The sequence below is a fragment of the Apiospora phragmitis genome, assembly GCF_038363925.1.
Source record: "Apiospora phragmitis strain CBS 135458 chromosome Unknown utg000007l:2111988.0-4706623.0:1.0-2598199.0, whole genome shotgun sequence".
NCBI classification, from domain to species: Eukaryota; Fungi; Ascomycota; class Sordariomycetes; order Amphisphaeriales; family Apiosporaceae; genus Apiospora; species Apiospora phragmitis.
The window spans coordinates 526,714-546,796 of NW_027117406.1; the positions used below are offsets into that span (position 1 = coordinate 526,714).

Genomic DNA, 20,083 nt, shown 5'->3' on the forward strand with positions numbered 1-20,083 from the left:
CCTCACGTATGCAAGGGCTTTTGAGCCGCGGCGAGCCAATACCGCACTCATCCGCGGAACAGAAGATTCAGCTCAGAAGATGGCTTGGGAGACGGGTAGGGACCCCCTGATGATGAAGTCAAAGCTGATATTCGCTTGAAGTAGGATAGCAATGACTGATGCGGAGATCTGATGATACTATCTGGGTTTCGGTCTCTCGAAAGTGACAGAGTTGTCAGTCATGCACGTCCCGGGGGTTCTCGGCAATGAGGGCATTAGTCCTGCAGCTTCTCTTGTTGGAAAGGCAAGGGTAATGGGAAGGTACTTTGCCGGCTGGAAGATCACCGCGTCACATATGCAGATGTAATTAAGTGGCCAACTCCTCCGACGGCAGTGGGCGGTGATGGCCATCAGGCATGCGATGCGGGATGGCGACAGACAGAGTGCGTACGGCAAGCGTCCATGTTCTTTCTAAAAGGAATAGGCCGAAACCCTCTTTCAAGAAATGGAGGCTTCTGCGATAGGTAGGTATGCGCCAACACGGATATCAATGAGACCTGACAGTGCTTCGCTTCGCTTGTCTTTGCTTATCTCCCTACCTACATCAATGTAGCCATGTCCCAGTTCTCCCCGTCCGACACCAACCGGGCAACCCACATTGTGCTTTCCATGCCACTAGCAATCAAGACACAGCGAAGCATGATGTGTCGTTCTCCATGAGTCGCATACCTGCGATGGAGACCAATCCGGCAACTTGAGCGGTCTGCAATATCAAGAATTCGTATCAACGGTTTACAGGCGAGGGGAGCGAGGAGGGAAGTCGCAATAGCATGTTAGGTATACAGGGCCTCTTGTACAAGATGGAGCTACCTACATGTACCTCAAAGTGACAGCGCGAGGTAAGACGCCCTTGCTTCTGGTTGCATACTTGGGGAAGAATGAATCTGTAGCAGGAAGGTGTCAACTAGGGAGAGGGAGCAAGGAGGCGACGCGCCGAACCGCTGGTGCATATGCCCCCCACAAGGTAAGTATGTAGCCAGGTATTCTGTACTTCCACCTCTCCCTCCCCTCCAGAAAAGAGCCCATATAATCATTCTCGAGCCTTCGCTCCTTCTCGGACACTGGGTTGGCCGACCCGAAGGACACCTAGCCAACCGCCTAGCCACTCGAGAGCCTAGGTACCTTACTTGAAGACCTAATCATCCACGCCCCTTGATTCCTGTATTGACTCCCTTCATTTTACGACTTCCATCGTTCTTTCCCTTTCGGCCACATGGAAAGAAGCAGTCTGTACATACGTATTCATGGGACACATCAGATAGGCTCCGCCTCGACTTGCCGAAAGAGAAAAGGCGTGCCTTAAGTGGGCAAGTTGCCTGCCTGTCGAGCAAAAAGATGCCCCGGAGTTGATTCGTAGTATTTGGTTGGCCCTTTTACTATCCACGTATCTGCTCGAATCACATCTCTCGGCAATCTTGCTTCAGCCCATGGGCGCGATGGCTTAACCGTAGGATGGGTGGTATGCATCTTGTCTTCATCCATTGTCGAACAATCTTCTTGTTCCATCGATTCGCCCTGCATGGAAGATATATCACTAGACCACTAGACCGGGCAACGGGCTTGAGGTGACCATCGCTATCCATTCGTTACTGTTCCAGTCGGCTTGTCTTCCTATTCCTATATGACTCTGCCTTTTCGCAACTCCGCCCTGTCAGATTGTGATCTCGAGATGACCCTGGCTTGTTCTTACCAACGAACAGAGACCCTACGGCAAATGCAGTATCCTGATAGCTAGTCATGGATAGTCCCTGCTCGCCCACTTCCAATCGGCTCATGCAACCCACGAAGCCACCATCACCAGGCTTCTTTAAATCAGGATGCTGCCATGCTGTGTCGTTGGGCAGCTATATAGTCCACCCTAACCTTCGCTCTGGCGGTGAGAAAGCTGCGCCTGTGCCCCCTTGACATTATCATATCGACCCATCGTTCGCGCACCACTATATTCCCCTGATATAGCAACGAGGCAACAACCCACAAGGCGTGTCAGTTGAATGGTTGGGCTTTGTCGTCCCCCCTTTTGGTTCCACAGGAGCTTGTGTGACGTTGAGCACTTGTTAAAGCATCCCATAGCCTCCACAACACTGTCTCCTAATATCCGACTTATCCTGGGGATATTGAGTCGATATCAAGTAGCGGTACCCCTTCTCGAAAGACCCATGCCTGTTGATTCCTTTGCCAACAACAGCGTTTCGCAAATCTAGCCGCGCTTCTATCGACGATGCCCAACCACATTTGCGACAACCGATGCGCCCATGCCAACATCATGTACCAAGACGCAGGTGATGAAAGTAGTCACTGGCCAGACTACACCACATACTACAATGGTTCCAACAATAGCGCCAGCTACAACACGCCCACAGTGTCTGGTCACGGCTTCGTGACCCCCAGCTACCAACATCACCGTACGTCTGCTGATGATGCAGGCGAACATGACGATGTCTTCCTTGAGATACCTAGGTAGCATCCCCTGAGTCCATCCAGCATGGGAAAGGGAAAGCAAAGGCAGTTCCAAGTGGGAACAAGCACAGGGAGACCCCTAATGTGGCCCCACGATCCAAGAGTCATAAGCAGTCGACGAAAAGAAAAAAGGGCTCAACCGATTCAAACCGGTCAACGGATGTCCATCAAGGCTCCGACCCGTAAGTTGCTCTACCCTATGATCAGACCCTTCCTGACCGATAGTAGGGGAAACCTCCTATGACAACGAACGACGTCATACGAAGTCGACAGGCAAGAAAAGGAAGAACAAAGGAGGGATAGATGTGAATTTCGAGGAGCCTGCACAGGGGCCTTGGAGCCAGCTTGAAATCGATCCCGATAACAAGAAGCGCGAACGGCGTCTCAGACAAGATATATCCAAAGTGAACTTCTAGTCGACTTCCTAGACAAGACAAGTCCAGTGCCCTGGAGAGTATCGCCCTCGGTGGAAGGATGAAGCAACATTATTGTGCGTGGCTACGGACCATAGCAACCACGCAACCTATGGAACTCAGTCCGCCAAGTTGAGTCCATTTGGCACGGCGATCTCTCACTGCGGCGTGACCCAGGCTGCCTCTTATGTATCCGGTTCGTTCGCGGCCGCCGCTATCGGGTGGCTGTTTTTTAGGCGGCCCGGGATTGTTGAATTCTCCTGATTCTTGGGTAAATACCTTGCTGTAAGGGGGGAACAAAAAAGGAGGGAGGAAAAGTTCGCTCAAAAAGAAAATGAGACTGATGGGGCAACTTGCCACGCGCCATGAGGGATATCGAAAGTATCTGACCAAGTGGCCAGATGCTCAGGGCAGACCGGCCAAATGTCTCGCATCGAGGAGATCATGGCTGGCTTAAAGTAACACGATGGAACGGGATATGTTATTCGCTTATGCTTTGTTGTATTTTATGAAACTCTGTTGGTCTCAAGTTCCACGGACACCATCATGATCATCATGTGCCAGTTTCACAAGCCCAGAAGGTATATGGATTCCAGAACCTTTTGCTCAACTGAAAACTTGCACTACGTATATAGCCATAGCAGTGGCGGCTGCCACCCCTGAAGGCGCACCACCAGCAGCAATACTGCACGCCACGTGCTATACCTTGACCGGCTGAAGCAATACCATATATGCCCAATCAGTCTAATCTTTTCAATATCACCGTGAACTGATCATAAATCATGTTATTGCGGTTTAACCGATCACATTCGCAGACGTGGAAAGAGATGGATGTAGCAATCGAAAAGCATATGCCGACAGGAAGCGGAAGCAGCTCTATCAACGCCTTGCAGGCTCGGACGTACATATAAAACCCCGTTTTCCCTCATCTCCCCCTCAATAGGGCCAAAGCCGGTGAGTAACAATCGACGGAAGATGCTTCGTTACACGTCCACAATACGTCTGAATCACATCATGGGAAGCAACCCAATGGAATGCTACCTCACAATCTTCCCGAGGCAGGGGGAACCAACCGACCATTTGCTCTCTGAAAACAAACACCTCAATTTCAGCCAAAGACTGGAACACTTTTTTCTTTGGCTGCGTCCGCATAATCAGCAGCCACTAATAAGACGGGAGGAAAGAGGTGGCTGCCATGGTTGGGCTGGAAGCGGCACCAACGCGCGGGAGGGATACCATCGGAAGGGGCTGTGCATCCTGCAAGCTGCGGGCGCTTTGCATTTTTTTCTTCTTCATTCGCCACAACGCGAGTTACTTGCCGTAGTTGGCGCGCGGATGATGATGTCGAATAAAAGTTGATTAGTCAATATAAACAAAACATCAACGCCCACCCCTCCTAAGATATTATTCTCGAGGTCGCCGGCCGTCGGGTATGCCGTGATGAAGAACGACGGTCATCGATGAGCGCCCCTATTTGCTTCGCCTCCCTTTTCAGCTGCTCTCGCCAAGCAAATGTATAGGTCAGATATGCCGACTCCCATTGGCCTGCCTTGAAAAGATGCAGGGTGGGTTTGCCACCATATGAGGCCAAAAAGGGGGAGGTGCTATCTATACAACAGACGCTTGATTGGGCCGTTGGATGAAGAGCAGCTAGAAGGCACGATAGCGCACGATAGCTGGCGACGAGAGCCTGCATTCTGACTAAAAGTTGTATCTCAATTATAGAAATTATGTCATACAGAGAATGTACAGGCAGACTACGCTCTAGTGAGCGCAGTCTCAAACATATACCACAGCAATATGCTCTTGCGCATATGAGACTTCCCGCAGACTATTGAACAGGCCCCTAGCCTGCTTCTTTGGCCATTACCAGGATGGCATGCAATTATACCACTAGGGCAACAAGTGGCAACAGCTAAAAGCATCTCCGGCGGAATACACCCCCTCTTTGAGATTCGAGGATCAGATCCATAACGTATTTTTTCGAAACTCCCCACCCAAATCCTCTAGCTGTCTGGCTTCGGGACGGTACTAAATTTCACAGTACCCGGGAAACTAGTGCCATAAGGCGCAGGCTTTGGAAGGCAGCCCCAAGAGCATGCCCGCTTCATGAAAGGTACAGATTGCTTTTTGTCCAGTTCGGAGGCGTTGGCCGAGCCGATAGGCTCCTTGTCGCGCAATGCGACGATGCCCAAATCCCACCACTCGATCCACTGCGCAAGTGGCTTGACGACCTGTTTCCTGCAGGTGGAGCAAGGCACCGTGCCCATGTTCCCGTTGGCATCAGCTTGGGCGTTGAGGTCATGCAGGGTATCGGCCAGGTGATGCGGGTCGCTCCCTTCCAGGTATCCCGGCAGTTGCTCCCGCTGCGCCGTACGCGAACAGGCGCGAAGCGCGATTTCCATGAGAGAAGGTACCCGGCTGAACGTCGCGGCTGCCGTGTTGGTTTCGCGTGCCGCGCGAGGAAGTGCTGGCGAAGAGGCGAAATCCTCCGTTTCAACGACTAAAGGGGGCACATCATCTTCAGTAGGCAAGCTAGGAAGGGTGAACTGGGAGACCCGAACACCACGGCTGTCGGTGAACTGAATCGGCGAACGAGCTGCGAGGAGCATCTGCCATATCTCTAGAGGGAGGTTGGCACAACCTGGGGATTCTTTGACCCCCTTCAACCTATCACGCCTATCCAGCCACGCGCGGACGGTTTTGCCGTCATATGCTCCACTTCCATCAGTCTCATGGAGTATCACTATGTCCTCTGGCTCATCAGATAGGACTGGGAAAAGCGTGCCGTATTCATGACGTTGATCCGGTTGATGGAACGGATTGGGGTGTACAATCAATTCCTTCAGCTTGCCCTCGTACGTCATGAGGTCGAGCAGCTCTGCCGGAAGATAGCGTAGACGGGTAAGAGATACATTCACAGTTTTGAGATTCCTCAACTTCCCAATGACCGGTGGTAACTCAGCCATCTGGGTATTTCGCAGACTGAGGACAGAAAGGAACTCGAGGTTGAACAGCGCACCAGGCGCGCGGATAAGTGGGTTGCCAGACAGGAATACCTTCAGAACCGGATCTTTGTGTTCAAACGGCACTCCGTCAGTGACAAGTGGAATACACGAGAGTTCACCAAGAGATGATAGCACAGCATCGGACAGTCGTTCGAGTCCCAGTGAGCTGAATTTGTCGTTAGTAAGCTAACATCCTATCTTGGGCCAATTTCGGATACTCACGTCAGATCGAGATTTTCCTTGCCCAGGTCAATGGCCTCTATGATGCGCCGATGAGCTTCTCTTTCAGCTGGGGAAGGCACGGCGACTGGCCGCGACACATTAAGCTGGGGCAGTTTGGGATTGGCAGTGAGGCCGATTTCCATCCCCACATCTTCCATATCCGTCGATATATCGCTTCCCATCCAGACACCGCTATCAGATTGGCGTTGGAGTGTCCGCTTCGTTGTGGGTTTTGGTCGAACTTCATCACCAAAGGCCGAGTCGCCCGAGGCCGGGTGTTGCTGAAACCAGCTACCGACATATCGCTTTTTCCGCTGCCTCCCACCTTGCGCGTAGTTTTCGACGTTTGGATCATCATCACTTGAGAAAACGGCAGGATCACTGGAGTTGGAGAATAATGGTGGCGCGTTATTCGCACCCCTAACGCGCTTGCGCGTGAAGCTCTGGCTTCCAGAATCCCAGGAGACTGAAGGTAGTGGGGGTAAGGTTGGTTCGTCGGCCATGGCGACAACGTTCACTTATAAACACCCTTGGGAGATAATAAAAAGAGCCGTGTAATCTGGGTCAATACTATAATGTCGGGAGCCGTGCCGTGTCCGTACGTGAGTGGGTACGGCAAGACCAGTTTGCTAAAAGGTGGTGATTCAGGCGATGTTGAGGGGAGAGCAGCCAATGGAAAACGCGACACGCGACAAGTTAAGGAGTGACGCAGAAAACAACGCGCCGGCCCCGCCACGATGCGGAGCTATCCGTCCCACATGCCGGAAGGATCCATTTTCTCCAGACCGGAGACTTTAGACTTGGTACAAATCTCTTTCGCCTGATACAACAAATTTATCAGATACCATCAGGGTCTCGTTGGTTTTCTTTCCTTTTCGCTCTCTTCCATACCCCAAAAGATGCAAAGCCTCAGCTGCGGGTTGTGACTTGCATCGTCAGCAAGATCTAGAACTACTCGAGGCTGGAAGATGGTACCTATTACAGGACACGGCTAAAAGCTTGTGTCGCTCTGATATCAGAGCGTTTTCAAGGGCCTCGGGAGCGATGAGATTGTAAGACCCCTTGCTGCTCTTCACGCGAGACAGCCGTCACCGTTTGGCTTACTGGGCGGCTGAGCCTACTATCCGATGGGTCTCGGGTCGTCTCTGCATCAAAACTCCTTTGCATCTTCATTCATCTTATTCCCAGTCATCGTCGTCCTCTACCATAGCATGCCTTATATTTCCGGACTTTATACCGGCTTTTCCCATCAACTTTTCCTCCTTCGCGTCCTCGGCGTCTCTTTTTTCTCTTTACAACCCGCATGTCTTTTTCGCCCACAGCACCGACTTCGACTAATAGATCGTCGACTTCGAGCATGCTCATCCGCACGCCGCCGACGGTCATTAACGTGACTACTTGTTTGACAATGTCGCCATTATTGTAGACCAGAATCGTTGGGCAGTTGCGATCCGGGTAATTTTCGATCGCCTTGTCCGCTTGTATCTCGCAGAACTTGACATCGCCATACTCTTTCGCAGCTTGTTTCCAGAGTTCGGACAGGACTCGGGATTCAACGTTGGTGCCCATGGAAGATGTAAGGTTGACGAACACAGGGCCGTTGTTAGAAGCTTCCGTGACCGCTCGCTGGTACTCTGGCTTTGAAACGGGATACACTGCGCCGTGGATAGCCTTCTTGGTGAGAGCGTTGAGCTCCTGCATGCGGCGTTGTTTGTATGATTCCAAGAAAGCATCATCCTCTAGATCTTCGAGCTCATCGAGCTCATCCAAGTCCTTTCCCTCTAGTCGATTCTCATGTGCGATTCGTCGACCCTCGATCATGGCCTCCTCGATCATGGGTGTTGGGGATGGGGGTTTCTCGGGAATGACGCCATGTTTCCGCAGAATCTCGTTCCTGGGGGAAAGATACATTAGAATCGAGGTTGGCAGGTAAAACACTACTGTTTGTGCATCCATACCATTCTGTGTCTGCGTTAGGATCATCAATGGGCACAGCAATTCGCTGCTCCTGCGGTGCTGCCATCTTCACTATTGCCCCTTTTCTGTCGAGGGGCCAAGCGGTCGCAGAATAAGGGCAGGGAACGAGGCGGTAAGAGGCAGCAAGAGATGCGGTGAAATAGAGTAAATAATGTTCGTTGAGTGTGAGGCGTCCCTGGGATTACGTAGGCTAGATCTGGGCAACGGCCAAAGGTAGAGCTCTGAACAAAGTAAATAAAAAAGACCCTGCAGGCTTCCAAGTTTGGCTTGGAGGACGGGAACCCAGCGCAAAGAGAGCCCGGCCATTGACGCGGTTACCTGCAGGCCGGCCAGTTAGAGCCCCCACACCGGATGCCACAAGCCTTAGACCGCTCGTAACTCGTTACGTTACTGCACCTACCCCGTCCAGTGCATTACATAAGCCTCTGAGCATAGACCATCTTGGCTGCTCTGGCCCCACAGTAGTACTTTTGGCCCTTTTCCCAGGCTGCCAGTGGAAGCCCTAGACCCTAATTGCGCTTTTCCCTTTTTTAGACCACTACCAAAAGACGAATTGCCTCTGTGGAGCCCTGCCCAGCAGCTGGCAGTGAAAGACTCTGAACTTTTTGCCCCTGGAACCTCCAAGTTTGCCCACACGAGACTCCTCCCCCTCCCTCACACTCAACCATCATCCATCCTGGCGAGCGCGAATCTGCATCGAACAACTTCCAGATTTCCATCAGGCAATATTCTGCTCGCTACCGATTCGATCAAGACAGTTTTTCTAACAGTCAGACAAGATGGTGAGTTGCATTGGTCTTTGTTTTGGAATCTAAACGCCGGGCCATTCGAGGCGAAGCAATTTTGGCTTCTTGCCGCCACAAACATTTCCGGCTGCCCTCGACATCGACGACAATCTTGAACACAATGTATCCCTGGCTCAACATCGAAAGAGACCACTCATCACTCGTCAATGTGATTGCTATAAGATTTATTGGGCCGGCGTTTGGGGGATTTTAGCTTTTTTTTTTTTTTTTTGACGCACACAGAAGTGCTGACAAAATTCATTGATAGGTTCTCGCTGTTGATCTTCTCAACCCCAGCCCGGCTGCCGAGGCTAAGAAGCACAAGCTCAAGGTAAGGCATTGTCGCCCTTGATGGCGTGCTTGAAGTCTCGCATTTCTTGCCGCCCTGGGTCAACGCATAGTGACTAACGCAACTTGCCACGACAGACTCTTGTGCCTGCTCCCCGATCCTTCTTCATGGACGTCAAGTGCCCCGGCTGCTTCACCATCACCACCGTTTTCTCTCACGCCCAGACCGTCGTCATCTGCCAAGGATGCACCACTGTCCTGTGCCAGCCTACCGGTGGTAAGGCCAGATTGACCGAGGGCTGCTCTTTCCGAAGAAAGTAGACGGTTCCTCCATCTGCTTTTCTTTTGTTTTGGGCATAGGTCACGACTTCATGGTACAGCTCGGATGTCTGCAAAAGAGCCTCTATTACGGTGGATGGGCGCATAGAAAATGGGCATCATCATTCATGTCTTCTGGACATATTCGACGACATGACACAACCTACCTCTCAGTGCAGATAGACGACGGATTACCAAAGGATCCTCAATACAAAAAGGGGCGTTTTGGGGTCCTGATATCTTTGCGCATCACATCGTTTCTCCGCGAGTCGTTCTCCGTTTTTTCTCGGTTCCGTGTATCAGGAAGTCGTCATTCCACGCACATGAAGCTGGTGGGTTTTTTGTTGCATGGGTGGATAGCTGGAAATAGCTTCCACATGAGCGTCTCAGACATGCTTTTGGGAAAAAGGCATAGTTTAGCCGCGAGGACGTGGAACGCCGATTGAGGATCGCTAAATACCCAAGTGTGGTGGTTTTACGGTCTTCACTACGCCTTTGCGAATTCAAAAGAGTTCCACGAAATCGTCCCACGCCCATCCTGTTGAACCAAGTAATTGCAATCTAGCCGGTCTCGTTTTGCGTTCCTGGCCTGCCTATGCATCTGATCTTGCTCATTCTCAGATGAAGCCCACCCTTCGTAGAATGTCCTTGCTCGAGTCACATACGGGTAACATCCCGTCGCAACCCCTCATCTAGCTATAAAGGTAATCTATGATGGCGAACTACGTCAACGTATGATATGATACACCTTATGCCTCCCACATGGATAGCTAGTGTTCAATTTGCCAGCTGCCGGCTTTGCTTCTCAACGTTGGAGAGTCTGCATCTAGTAGGTACTTAAGATACCGAGCTTCTGATAGTACATTGATTGGTAGATGCAATTCGACGCCCTGAGAGAGATAGCATGTTTGAAGAAAATCCAGATTACGAGCTACCCCTATTCGATTCACCTTGCCTTACAACATCAGAATAGGGGTGGCTCGTATATCCAACAACCAAAGATTCCGCATAATGCAAAGCATTTATAGTAAAGTGTCAAAGGGTGTGGTTCCATGATCTTACCGAGTTTATCCTTCCAAGCGATAACACGATTCGCAATATGAGGCGTGACATTGCCCTGGGGTCTGAAGCTCCCAGGAAGTCAGTCACGAGCCATGTGATAACGGTTGATAGACAATAGCAGTAATCACCATAAATTATCAGTGTATTTAGAAAGCCTTGTCCATCTGGGTTGGCTTCGTATGTAGTCAGTCTCCCGAAATGTCTCGGTGCCAATGACAAGTTACGCTATCGAATCTTGACATGTTTCTACACTTTGGCTGATCTTATGTCAAGACTGAATAGTTTCGACAACTAAAGGGATGTTTGTAATATCCTGCTAATGCGCCACGTTATGCGCAATTTTATTGAAGCCGAATAGCATCGAAACTTGGAAGCGAAGATGGAAGCGAAGATGCTGCATCACTACCTATATATATGCATGCTTTACACGTTCTGTCAACTGATAAGAGTAACCTTGAATACTTGGCGGTATTATCTCCAGCCAGGCCAGATGAGAGCCAATGTTCGGCGGCTGCACTATCGTTGACTGATTTGCCAACAGCAGGAGCCGCTGCCAGATTGTGACGATGATTCGACAGGTACCACTTTGAGTCCACACCAATCATGGTAGTGCTCGTGTAACGAGGGAGCCAACGCTTACAAAAGCCGACGCTTAAAGAAGCCAACAAGCATGTAAGCAGAGCCGCTGGCTGCCCTACCATCCTTCACTCCTTCCTTGGTTTCCATCATTTTTGTACGAACCGGTTTGCACAGATTGAAATTAAATATCTCCTTAACCTTAGTTGAGTCTCGCGTCTGACGTCGTCACTTTGTAAATGGCCGGGTCCCGATAGGATCGTGGAAGTGGGCCTGTCTATCGGATCTGGGAAAGAGCGCTTTACGCGAAAACACACGTCTCATCTGGTTGCGGCGCGTGGATTGTAAGGTGCCTTGGCTTCATTACGTGCGTGCCCCCGGCTTCAGTTGCTGTTTCTCCCCGCTCAGTCGATCGGCGCTGCTGATATCCACTACAAAGGGTCACAGATTCCCGCTCCCCAGCACTGTCAGCCTCCTCCTGCAATTATCCGTTCCCAATCAATCAATCCTTCCATCATTCAATCATTTATCCCACACTCCTTCACTTTTTCTCCCGCTCATAAGGTCATGCTTGGATGAGAGGGGCGCCTGACGATAAGCGACACGATCTTGAACAACAAACGCACGAGCGCATTGGTCTTCGGCCCTTGATTTCGCCTGCTTCCCCAGAAACCCACCTCGCTACGCCAGCTGGCCGGCATATCGGCAGCCCCCTTGAGGCGGAGCTTGCTTCAGATTGATCTGACCTTACGGGACGAAGCTGTCAATCTCGCACTTCCAGTTTCGACTGGCATAAGAGCTCGAACTGGACGCCATAATTGACGGATATACCCTGGAGAAATAAATAGCCTGTGCTCCGTCCTGTTCCGCCAACTAAACAACCAGTTCATCGGATGCCATTTTCTATCATTCCTCTCCAGATGTCCGTACCTAGAACGAAACGTCAATTTGCCGGCGCATCCAGCGACCCTTCACAGCGACAAATCACTTCTTTTTTTAATAGCAGCGGCGTCGTCTCATCAACACCGTTGTTGCTCAACGCCACTGGCACAATCACCCCACGTTCATTCACTGCCGCTAGCAACACCGACCAAGCCAATCTGCTCTCGGTTGGCATGCGAGTGCGCAAAGCTGTGCCTGAAGGATACAAGACAGGAACTTATAGCGCCTTTTCGCTGTGGGACGAAGCCGGCAACGAAATGGCCGGTGCAGGTGCCGGCGACACGGGTCGGTCGCGAGCGAATGCCGTCTCGACGCCGCGCGAGCTACTGCCCTTCTGTGGCATCAACAGAGTTGGCGGCTTGAGCACACAGTCCTCTACGGAGACCTTTTCCTTCAATGCTACGGCGCCCGTCCACCAACCCACAATCAGATCAGCCGATGCCATGGACAGCAGTGATGAGCTGCCAGGTCTGACGATGAGCCAGGAGTCCACAGACTCCAATGACTCTGTAAGCTGCGGTGTCACCGGGGCTAGGACGCGGAAACGCTTCTTCGTCGAGGACGAGGATGACGCGCCCGAATTGCCTGGCCGACTGAACATCGTGGGCTGGCATGACGATGATGCCGTCAGCCCACGTAGTCTGGCGCCCGCCGGCTGGGGCAATGGTAGGGTCATGGCTGTGCCGCGAAAAGGACGCACTCGAGGCAAGTTGGCCGGCATGTCAGGACGTGCTGCAGCGATGGGACAAGAAAATACGATGGTAATGGGTAATGATTTTGACGAGGCACCGTTTCTGGATCGTACATGGGAAGTGGAGATGAGCGATGTCTAACGAGCGAAGGGAAACTGAACGCAACGGGGCAATGTGATTAGAGATGCCTTGGAGGCAGTGGTGTTTTGCAGCGAGCTTTGGGTTTTGCATGGAATGGCGCATAGGGAGCACACTTGAGGGCTGGTTTTTTTATACGGCAGGCCGCTTATAAAGCGATCGGGCGAACTCGGTTTGGTTTTGCAAAGACTGGATAGTCTGGGGGCAGCCAGTTACGGTAGAGGACGCGTTTGCTAACGGCAAACTCTCGGTCATGGTGGTGTTGGGTCTCGATAGCCGTGAGCATGAGCATGCAGTGAATATGTAGTGTACAATGTCCAATTATCTAGCAGATCACCTTTAGCCAGCTGGGAAGTGTTTTTCGATGGCGAACTCGAGGCCAGCTTAGGTCTAAATAAAGTCGCGCGGCCTCAGTTGCCACGACCTTGAATCAAAAGCAGACCAAGTAACGGAAATTTCCGAAAATAACGATGATTCTTATTCAATGATAATGTCAACTTCCTCTGTTTGTGAACACCAAGTTTCTGCTATTACATTCTGATAGTCTTGCACATGGGCTATCCCGACCCTAGTATAGATAGGTGGCTTTTGCGCTTCATGGGTAGAATTAAAACTCGGTTTCACAAGAAGAAGAGTCACTTCAATCCCATCGCGGACCACACTCCGCGACGTACCTAGGATCACATATTCTACAGGCCCCGGGCTATCATCGTAATCCATGATGGCTTTGTGCTCTGCCGCCAGGGGCGAACCACCATCGGAAGGAAGCACGACACAGCGACCGCCCCACGGGAACGTGTTCTGGACTAGACCGCATTTGCCCTTGGAACAGGTGACGTGCAACTTGTCCGATATGATGGGGCCAAAGGGATTATCGGACCCGTCGAGACACTCTAACTCCACGTCTTGCAGGACCAAGGATTCGACCAGTCGGATACCACTCCTGTACACCCTGGTCGCGTCGTCGACCTCGTCGGGACGTATGGCCGGGAAGACCGGTTCCGCCGACTTCCAGGCCACAGGGATGTCACGGGACGTCCAAGACCACGTCGGCTTCCTGGGCGGTTCGTGCCGGGGTCCCGGATCCAGATAAGAGGTGTGATACCAGCCGAGATCGGTGGCCAGGATGTGCGCCCACAGGCCGGCCAGGTAGCGCGCCCCCGTCTGCGCCGCGAGCCGCCTGGCTGCTACGGGACCAATCGACCGCACCTCCAACTTGTCGCCGCCGAACTCGCGGACAAACGGGAGGCCGTCTTCGGTCGTGAAGGCGCCGCGGCTCTCCCATACCATCTGGGTGGCGGTGAAGTGGATGGTCCGCGGCGACAGTATGTTCTCCTGGAACGTCCAGCCCCGCGTGGAAAGGATGCTGTCCTCGGGGGCGCTTGGCCTGTCCAGATTCAGCGGTGGTCTGTAGATCAGGAGAGTGGACTCCTCGCCGGTGCTCAGCATGTTCGTGATCTCTGTGAAGCAGTTGCTGTTGTTATAGATGTTAATGTTTTCTTCGTTGTCCACCAATAACAATTGACCCTGTTTATCTGTTTCATAATCTGGACCGTCGGTGGGAACAGCCCTCCTCTTCTTCGTATCCCGCCAAATCTATCCGGGCTGTTGTCTGCAGCGATGGTCAAGAAGGCATGGCGGTAGATTGAGGCCATTTTGACGGACTCGGTGGCCCAGTCCTCTTTGGAGTCCTGGATGATGCACAGGGCGTCGACCCACAGGTATCGGATACCGAGCGGCCGCGTTATCGTGACGGCGTCCTGGAACGAGGGCGGCAGGATCCCGTGGAGTATGCCGCGAAGGCGGGAATTGAATGTTTGCGGATGTGGTGATGAGGTCCTTGGCCAGTGTTCCGCCCCAACAATGACTCAATGCGATGAAGTCAGGAAGGGCCTTCGACGATTCAGACCAGGACTCCGACTCCGATGACACCAGGCGTACGGGAGATCTCTCGCTCCAGTGCGACTTCACACCGTCGGGAAATACGTCGAGCAGCCGCGCGGGATGCTGCGAGATCGGGGTGGTGGTCTTTAATGGCTTGTTATCGTTGTAGTGTAATTCAGCAGCAGCAGCAGCAGCATCCCGCGCCATACATCCACGTATGAATCCTGCCGCCGCGCCCGGCTGCAAATCTTCTTGCACATGTTTATTTGCCGGGATCCCGTAACTCGTAGCAGCGGGATCACCTGGCGGGTGAACACATATGGAAAGGGATGCCGTATCATGGGTTCAGGTCTGGCATTGTTGTAATACCCGAGCGCGACCGGCGCCGGCGGCGTGTTGTCCTCCCTCTTATTAGCAGCAGCACCGCCTTTTGTCTCATTCCCGTCAAAGACGCAATGGAACGTCCCCACGTCTCTCCCGAAGCTGGAGCAGAGATCGCAGCTGAACTTTGGCTTGTCGTAGTACATAACCTTGGCCATGAGTGACTCGATATTCATCGTGCGGCAGGTGTCGCATATTGTGAAATGATTGCCGGACCTGTCTCCCTCAAGTCACGCTGCTGGCTTCATACTGTCAGGTTCGCTCAGACCTAGCAGGTCCAATTCCATGCCCAGGCCCAGGCCCAGGCCTAGCACGTCTCCCACATCTCCCACGTCTCCCACGTCTCCCACGTCTCCCATATTATCGAAGCCTGTGCAAGAATAAAGGATGGTCTCAAAGTTTAGAAGTCTCACTATTACTATACAAAACACGATTTAGCTGGTCCTCTTATAAGCCTAAATATGCAACAATATGTATATTACCATGTGAGTTGAGAAAGCACCGCCATGTTCATGGTGCGGCCTCTTGGAAGACACCCACACTCTCATGCAGACCATCAGGCAGCAACTCGGCTGCTGAGACATAGTAGCCAATGGAATTTTGGAACACCCTGCATCTCTCGATGAGCTGAAACAATGCAAAACGCGCATCGTTGGTTTGGGCACTTATAACACTTTAAATGATTCTGAATAGTATTATTACGCAGTAGACTACGGTAGGTGTAGCCAAAGACCAGTATTGTGCTCATCTAGCTAGCCAAGTACGGCCAATCCAATGCACCCGTCCCCATACTACTTACAGACATCTGTGCCGACCCGTTCTTGATATGCTACATCCTGTAACCTTACAGCAGGCGGTTACTGGCGAATGTTACCTTCTTCAGAAATCCTGCCGAAGGGGTCACGGAACTCCAGCAGATCCCGCTGCCCGTAGAACTCACCAGCAACCGTGAGGATCATATTGAGCGTAGTCCGGACGTTGGCCTTGGTCCTGGCAGCTTCTTCATCTTCAACTTCCTCAGGGTCAATAAGGCTTTCTGCGAAGTCCGAAGTTTCCTCTGTGACTTCAGGCTCTGCGTGCTCCGAAGTTTCTTTATGGGGCTCAAGCTCTTCGGATTCGCCACTGTCTGCTGTTCCATCGAGACCGCCAAGTTGTGCTAGAAGTTTTGACTTGGCCATCTCTATGTCAGCTGTTGTCGATTCAATCTTGGGCTGTGAAACGGCAGATACTTCCCCTTCGTCCATGTCCGAGTCATCTGGCATTTCAACGTCGGATGGAGATGTAGCATTATCGGCTCCACCTTCCGGTCGCTGTGGTGCTGCTTCCTCCTTAACCGGCGCAGGAGACGCAGGAGGGTTTGCAGTCTCGTCGTTTGCTTGGTTTTGGTTGTCTTGGTCCCTAGTCACAGCACTATCCTGCGTGACTTGGTCATTTGGCGGGTTGTCCTCTCGGTCAGGTGCAGTGTCATCAATCGAAGCCGGTTCGCTTGACACATCGTCAACGTTTTCATCGACCTCGAGCTCCACTCCATCGCCTTCGTCACTGTCTTTGGTCCCACGGACGTCGTAATCTTGGTGCAATATTTCAGCTTCCGCCAAGCTTACCATGAATAGGACTGCGCGTTTGCCCAATTCCCGTACCCAGCCAATTTCCTGGTAGTAAAGCTCGCCTTTGTCGGGGAGGCGTGCTAGCAAAGCCCATAGCCAACGACTAGTCCGTTCGTAAAGCTCCTGTCCTTTCCTAAAGAACTTCCCGGTGAGGATGATGCGCAGTAAACGAATCACGCCGTCCTTGTGCATTGAGGCTATTTGGGCAGGCAGCGGATCGGTATTCATTAGGCGACCAGCCCACTGTCTGAAGATGTCTGGTGATGCGCCGAAGTTGTCAACCTCTGTAGGGTTGTCCAAAGGCAAGGATGCGACAAGACTGTCTGGTGGGGTGGAATGTAGTATTTGGCGGAGATTCAGATACTGTTGTATCAGAGAGCCGTAGTATGCTTCATGAATCTCGTCGATGTTGCTGTTGCGCGGGCAGCCAAGGCTGGCGTCGTCACTGTATTCCTCGTCGTAGTCTGCATCCGTAGCATCTACCGCTCCTGGGCCGTCTGCAGCAACTTCCTCGAGTTCCTCAGTTTCATCATAGTCCTCCTCGTCGTAATAATGTTCGGGCAAGGCCGTGTATGCTCCATCTTGGTAGAATCCTCTGAAATCGCCCTTGCCATCGGCGTAGATACTTCGGTCGACCGATTCATTGCTGGGCCCGATGGGCTTGGAGGCCACAAACAGGTTGGGGATGCCGTGGGCCTCTGTCCGGACAGACAGCAAGTATGCCAAAGCATCTGTCTCGTCTTCCCACTCCAAGTCATCGTCATTGGGTATGGTGGGATCGCGTAGGTCGCCAAAGGCCGTTCGTTGGCCGTAAGTTTGGTCGACTTGCGACGAGTGTTTGTTTGTGCTTTGTCGCTGTCGTTTCGACGTGGATCGTGATGAAACGTCCTCGGCCTGGCGTTTGGAGCTCATATTGATGCTGGCGCAACGGGTGATAATCCAATATGTGACGTGGCAGATTGGCTCTACATCTACGAGGTTATTTCGATTTCCAGATGCTGATGAAGGTAGGTTGCTTGGTTGTGCTTCAGGCAGTCACTGCGCTAAAACAGAAAACACCCGTAAATGATTTTGGTGGGTCTTGCTTGCATATGGCATAGCAGCTGCTTCTAAGTCAATTAGAGGGAGATGCCGCAAGAAGCCAAACAACATTTGGTATGTGAAGCACAAACAGAATGCATGGTTACGTCTCCTGAGAATTATACACACGTATCAAATCACAATGCCCTCGCAAATACAGGTGCAAGCTGATCCAACACTCTGTACTCTCAACCTTCAAGCAGATCAATCCTGGATTGTAAACTCTCTAGCTGCCGATTTCAACATTTCAATCCGTCAGCCGTGAGATTTGCCAAAATCAATCGATGAAAGCTAATGGACAAAAGACCAGCCAGGGCTGTTGCAATGGTTCATATTGATTCATTAAGCACTAACCTTCGCACAGCCCGGATGACTCACTAAGGAATTGTAGAGTCTACGCCCCGAACAGCAGGAACGTTCAAATACGTGGGTATGTATTTAGTGAAGGGTAAGAAAAAGCATACCCTACGATCTCTTCACTTGCCACTCATTTACTTTGACGACTGTGACGACTCCACGACCATACATATCATGAAGCCAAAGAAGCCCATCGAGCTCGATGGCCGCACCGGAGAAGGTGGGGGTCAATTGGTCCGCATCTCCGTCGCTCTAGCGGCCGTGACATCGCAGCCGATCCGCATCACGCACGTACGCGGCAACCGTTCCGGTGGCCGTGGAGGAGGTAAGTTGTTAGTAATAGCACAACGCCAACACCAAGCAAAACATGGCGGCCATCACCACCAATTTCTGGGGATGAAAAACAAGAACCGTAAAGAGTAACTAATACATTCTGACAGGACTCAAGTCGCAGCACGTAGCCAGCATAAAATGGCTCGCTGAAGCTACAGGCGCCGAGGTCGAGGGCCTATCAGTCGGCAGCCACACCCTAGAGTTCCGGCCCTCCCTGACACCACCCCAAGCGCTGGCGTCTGCGGAGCAGAGGAAACTGACCATCGACGCCGCTTCGCCCGCCGCCAGCACCATGCTCATATTCCAGGCAGTTCTGCCATATCTCCTGTTCGCGGCCGGCGGCGACGACGGGACGCCCATCGAGCTCGAGATCCAGGGCGGCACCAACGTCTCCCTCTCGCTCTCGTACGAGTACCTGGATCAGGTTCTGCTGCCCACGCTGGAGGCGCGGTTCGCGGGCGTGCGCGTCGAGCGCCGGCTGCTGCAGCGCAGCTGGAGCACGGGGTCGTCCGGCAAGGGTAGCGTCTGGTTCAGAATCCACCCCCTACCTCTGGGCCAGACCCTGAAGCTGAAAGAAAGGGAGGCCGAAGACATAACCTCGTCGACGGCTACTACCAAGGACGACGACTTCCAGATCAAGCGGATCGACGCAAGCATACTGGCACCCACCCCGCTCCACTCGCCGCTCCAAGATGCTCTGGCCCAGGACCTTGACACTCTCTTCCCCGGCGCCGAGGTCCGCTTCAAGGTCGTTGAGGAGAGCGGACACGACGCGCGCATGTACGTGCTCCTGGTAGCGCACAACACCGCCGACGACAGCGACAGCAACGCATCATCTTCGCCGTCCTCTCGTCGATGGGGCCGCGACTACATGTACGCCAGCAAACGTAAGAACAAAACCCCCACGACGCTAAGCAACGAGATCTCGCGCCACGTGTCGAAGCAGCTGTACGAGGAAGTGGAGCTGCGGCGCGGCGCCGTCGATGAGTACCTGCAGGACCAGCTCGTCATCTTCCAAGCGCTGGCCGAGGGCCGGACGAGTTTCCCGCGGGGCGACGGAGATGAGGAGAAGCCCGCTGCAAATTCTGCGAGAAGCTCTGTGGACGTGGACGGTGTCGATGCTGCTCTGCGGGATCTTGATCTGGAGGCAGAGAAGAGGTTGAAAAGGGACAAGACGACCGCAGAGCCATTCGGCGATGGTAGCATGCACACGAAAACGGCACGATGGGTGACGAGCGAGCTCCTGCCAGGCGTGAAGTGGTTCAACAGGGGAAGTGTTTGTGAAGGGGCTGGCCTATCTTTTCGCTGAATGGCGTATCAGAATCCTGACGCTCTATCCCATATGTACTTTTATGATACCCACACTAGAGTTTTGTCTTTTGGGGGCCCAAGTTCATGCCTACAGGCCGGTTAGACTCAATTCAATGAATTATTATGATCGAGACCAATGCCCCTGAAAAGGTGTAGTAGTTCTAATGAACACACAAACGCCGTGACGCCTTCCATGCCTCTCCGTGGCGGGTA

At 52.4% G+C, this 20,083-nt stretch overlaps 8 protein-coding genes across 8 annotated transcripts; 4 read left to right on the forward strand and 4 right to left on the reverse strand.

Annotated features, from left to right (window-relative positions):
• Positions 1-2,257: 2,257 nt before the first annotated feature.
• On the forward strand, positions 2,258-2,912 carry PG994_007771 (uncharacterized protein; the record flags this gene model as incomplete). Its single annotated transcript, XM_066859180.1, has 2 exons — positions 2,258-2,441; positions 2,725-2,912. The coding sequence occupies 2 exons, from the start codon at positions 2,258-2,260 to the stop codon at positions 2,910-2,912; spliced, it is 372 nt and encodes a 123-aa protein (XP_066714667.1).
• A 2,003-nt stretch (positions 2,913-4,915) lies between these two features.
• PG994_007772 (uncharacterized protein) lies at positions 4,916-6,642 on the reverse strand (the record flags this gene model as incomplete). The annotated part of the gene is made up of 2 exons (XM_066859181.1): positions 4,916-6,083; positions 6,140-6,642. 2 exons carry the CDS (start codon positions 6,640-6,642, stop codon positions 4,916-4,918), a joined length of 1,671 nt encoding a protein of 556 aa, XP_066714668.1.
• Positions 6,643-7,317: 675 nt separating this feature from the next.
• On the reverse strand, positions 7,318-8,162 carry PG994_007773 (phosducin family protein; the record flags this gene model as incomplete). The annotated part of the gene is made up of 3 exons (XM_066859182.1): positions 7,318-7,410; positions 7,436-8,033; positions 8,098-8,162. 3 exons carry the CDS (start codon positions 8,160-8,162, stop codon positions 7,318-7,320), a joined length of 756 nt encoding a protein of 251 aa, XP_066714669.1.
• A 733-nt stretch (positions 8,163-8,895) lies between these two features.
• On the forward strand, positions 8,896-9,510 carry PG994_007774 (40S ribosomal protein eS27; the record flags this gene model as incomplete). The annotated part of the gene is made up of 3 exons (XM_066859183.1): positions 8,896-8,898; positions 9,170-9,232; positions 9,328-9,510. 3 exons carry the CDS (start codon positions 8,896-8,898, stop codon positions 9,508-9,510), a joined length of 249 nt encoding a protein of 82 aa, XP_066714670.1.
• Positions 9,511-12,065: 2,555 nt separating this feature from the next.
• On the forward strand, positions 12,066-12,920 carry PG994_007775 (ribonucleotide reductase inhibitor protein; the record flags this gene model as incomplete). The annotated part of the gene is made up of 1 exon (XM_066859184.1): positions 12,066-12,920. The coding sequence occupies one exon, from the start codon at positions 12,066-12,068 to the stop codon at positions 12,918-12,920; it is 855 nt and encodes a 284-aa protein (XP_066714671.1).
• A 565-nt stretch (positions 12,921-13,485) lies between these two features.
• PG994_007776 (heterokaryon incompatibility protein-domain-containing protein) lies at positions 13,486-15,358 on the reverse strand (the record flags this gene model as incomplete). Its single annotated transcript, XM_066859185.1, has 5 exons — positions 13,486-13,502; positions 13,592-14,391; positions 14,484-14,756; positions 14,818-15,041; positions 15,104-15,358. The coding sequence occupies 5 exons, from the start codon at positions 15,356-15,358 to the stop codon at positions 13,486-13,488; spliced, it is 1,569 nt and encodes a 522-aa protein (XP_066714672.1).
• A 681-nt stretch (positions 15,359-16,039) lies between these two features.
• Positions 16,040-17,701, reverse strand: PG994_007777 (uncharacterized protein; the record flags this gene model as incomplete). The annotated part of the gene is made up of 1 exon (XM_066859186.1): positions 16,040-17,701. One exon carries the CDS (start codon positions 17,699-17,701, stop codon positions 16,040-16,042), a length of 1,662 nt encoding a protein of 553 aa, XP_066714673.1.
• Positions 17,702-18,400: 699 nt separating this feature from the next.
• PG994_007778 (uncharacterized protein) lies at positions 18,401-19,868 on the forward strand (the record flags this gene model as incomplete). Its single annotated transcript, XM_066859187.1, has 2 exons — positions 18,401-18,551; positions 18,667-19,868. 2 exons carry the CDS (start codon positions 18,401-18,403, stop codon positions 19,866-19,868), a joined length of 1,353 nt encoding a protein of 450 aa, XP_066714674.1.
• Positions 19,869-20,083: the final 215 nt, after the last annotated feature.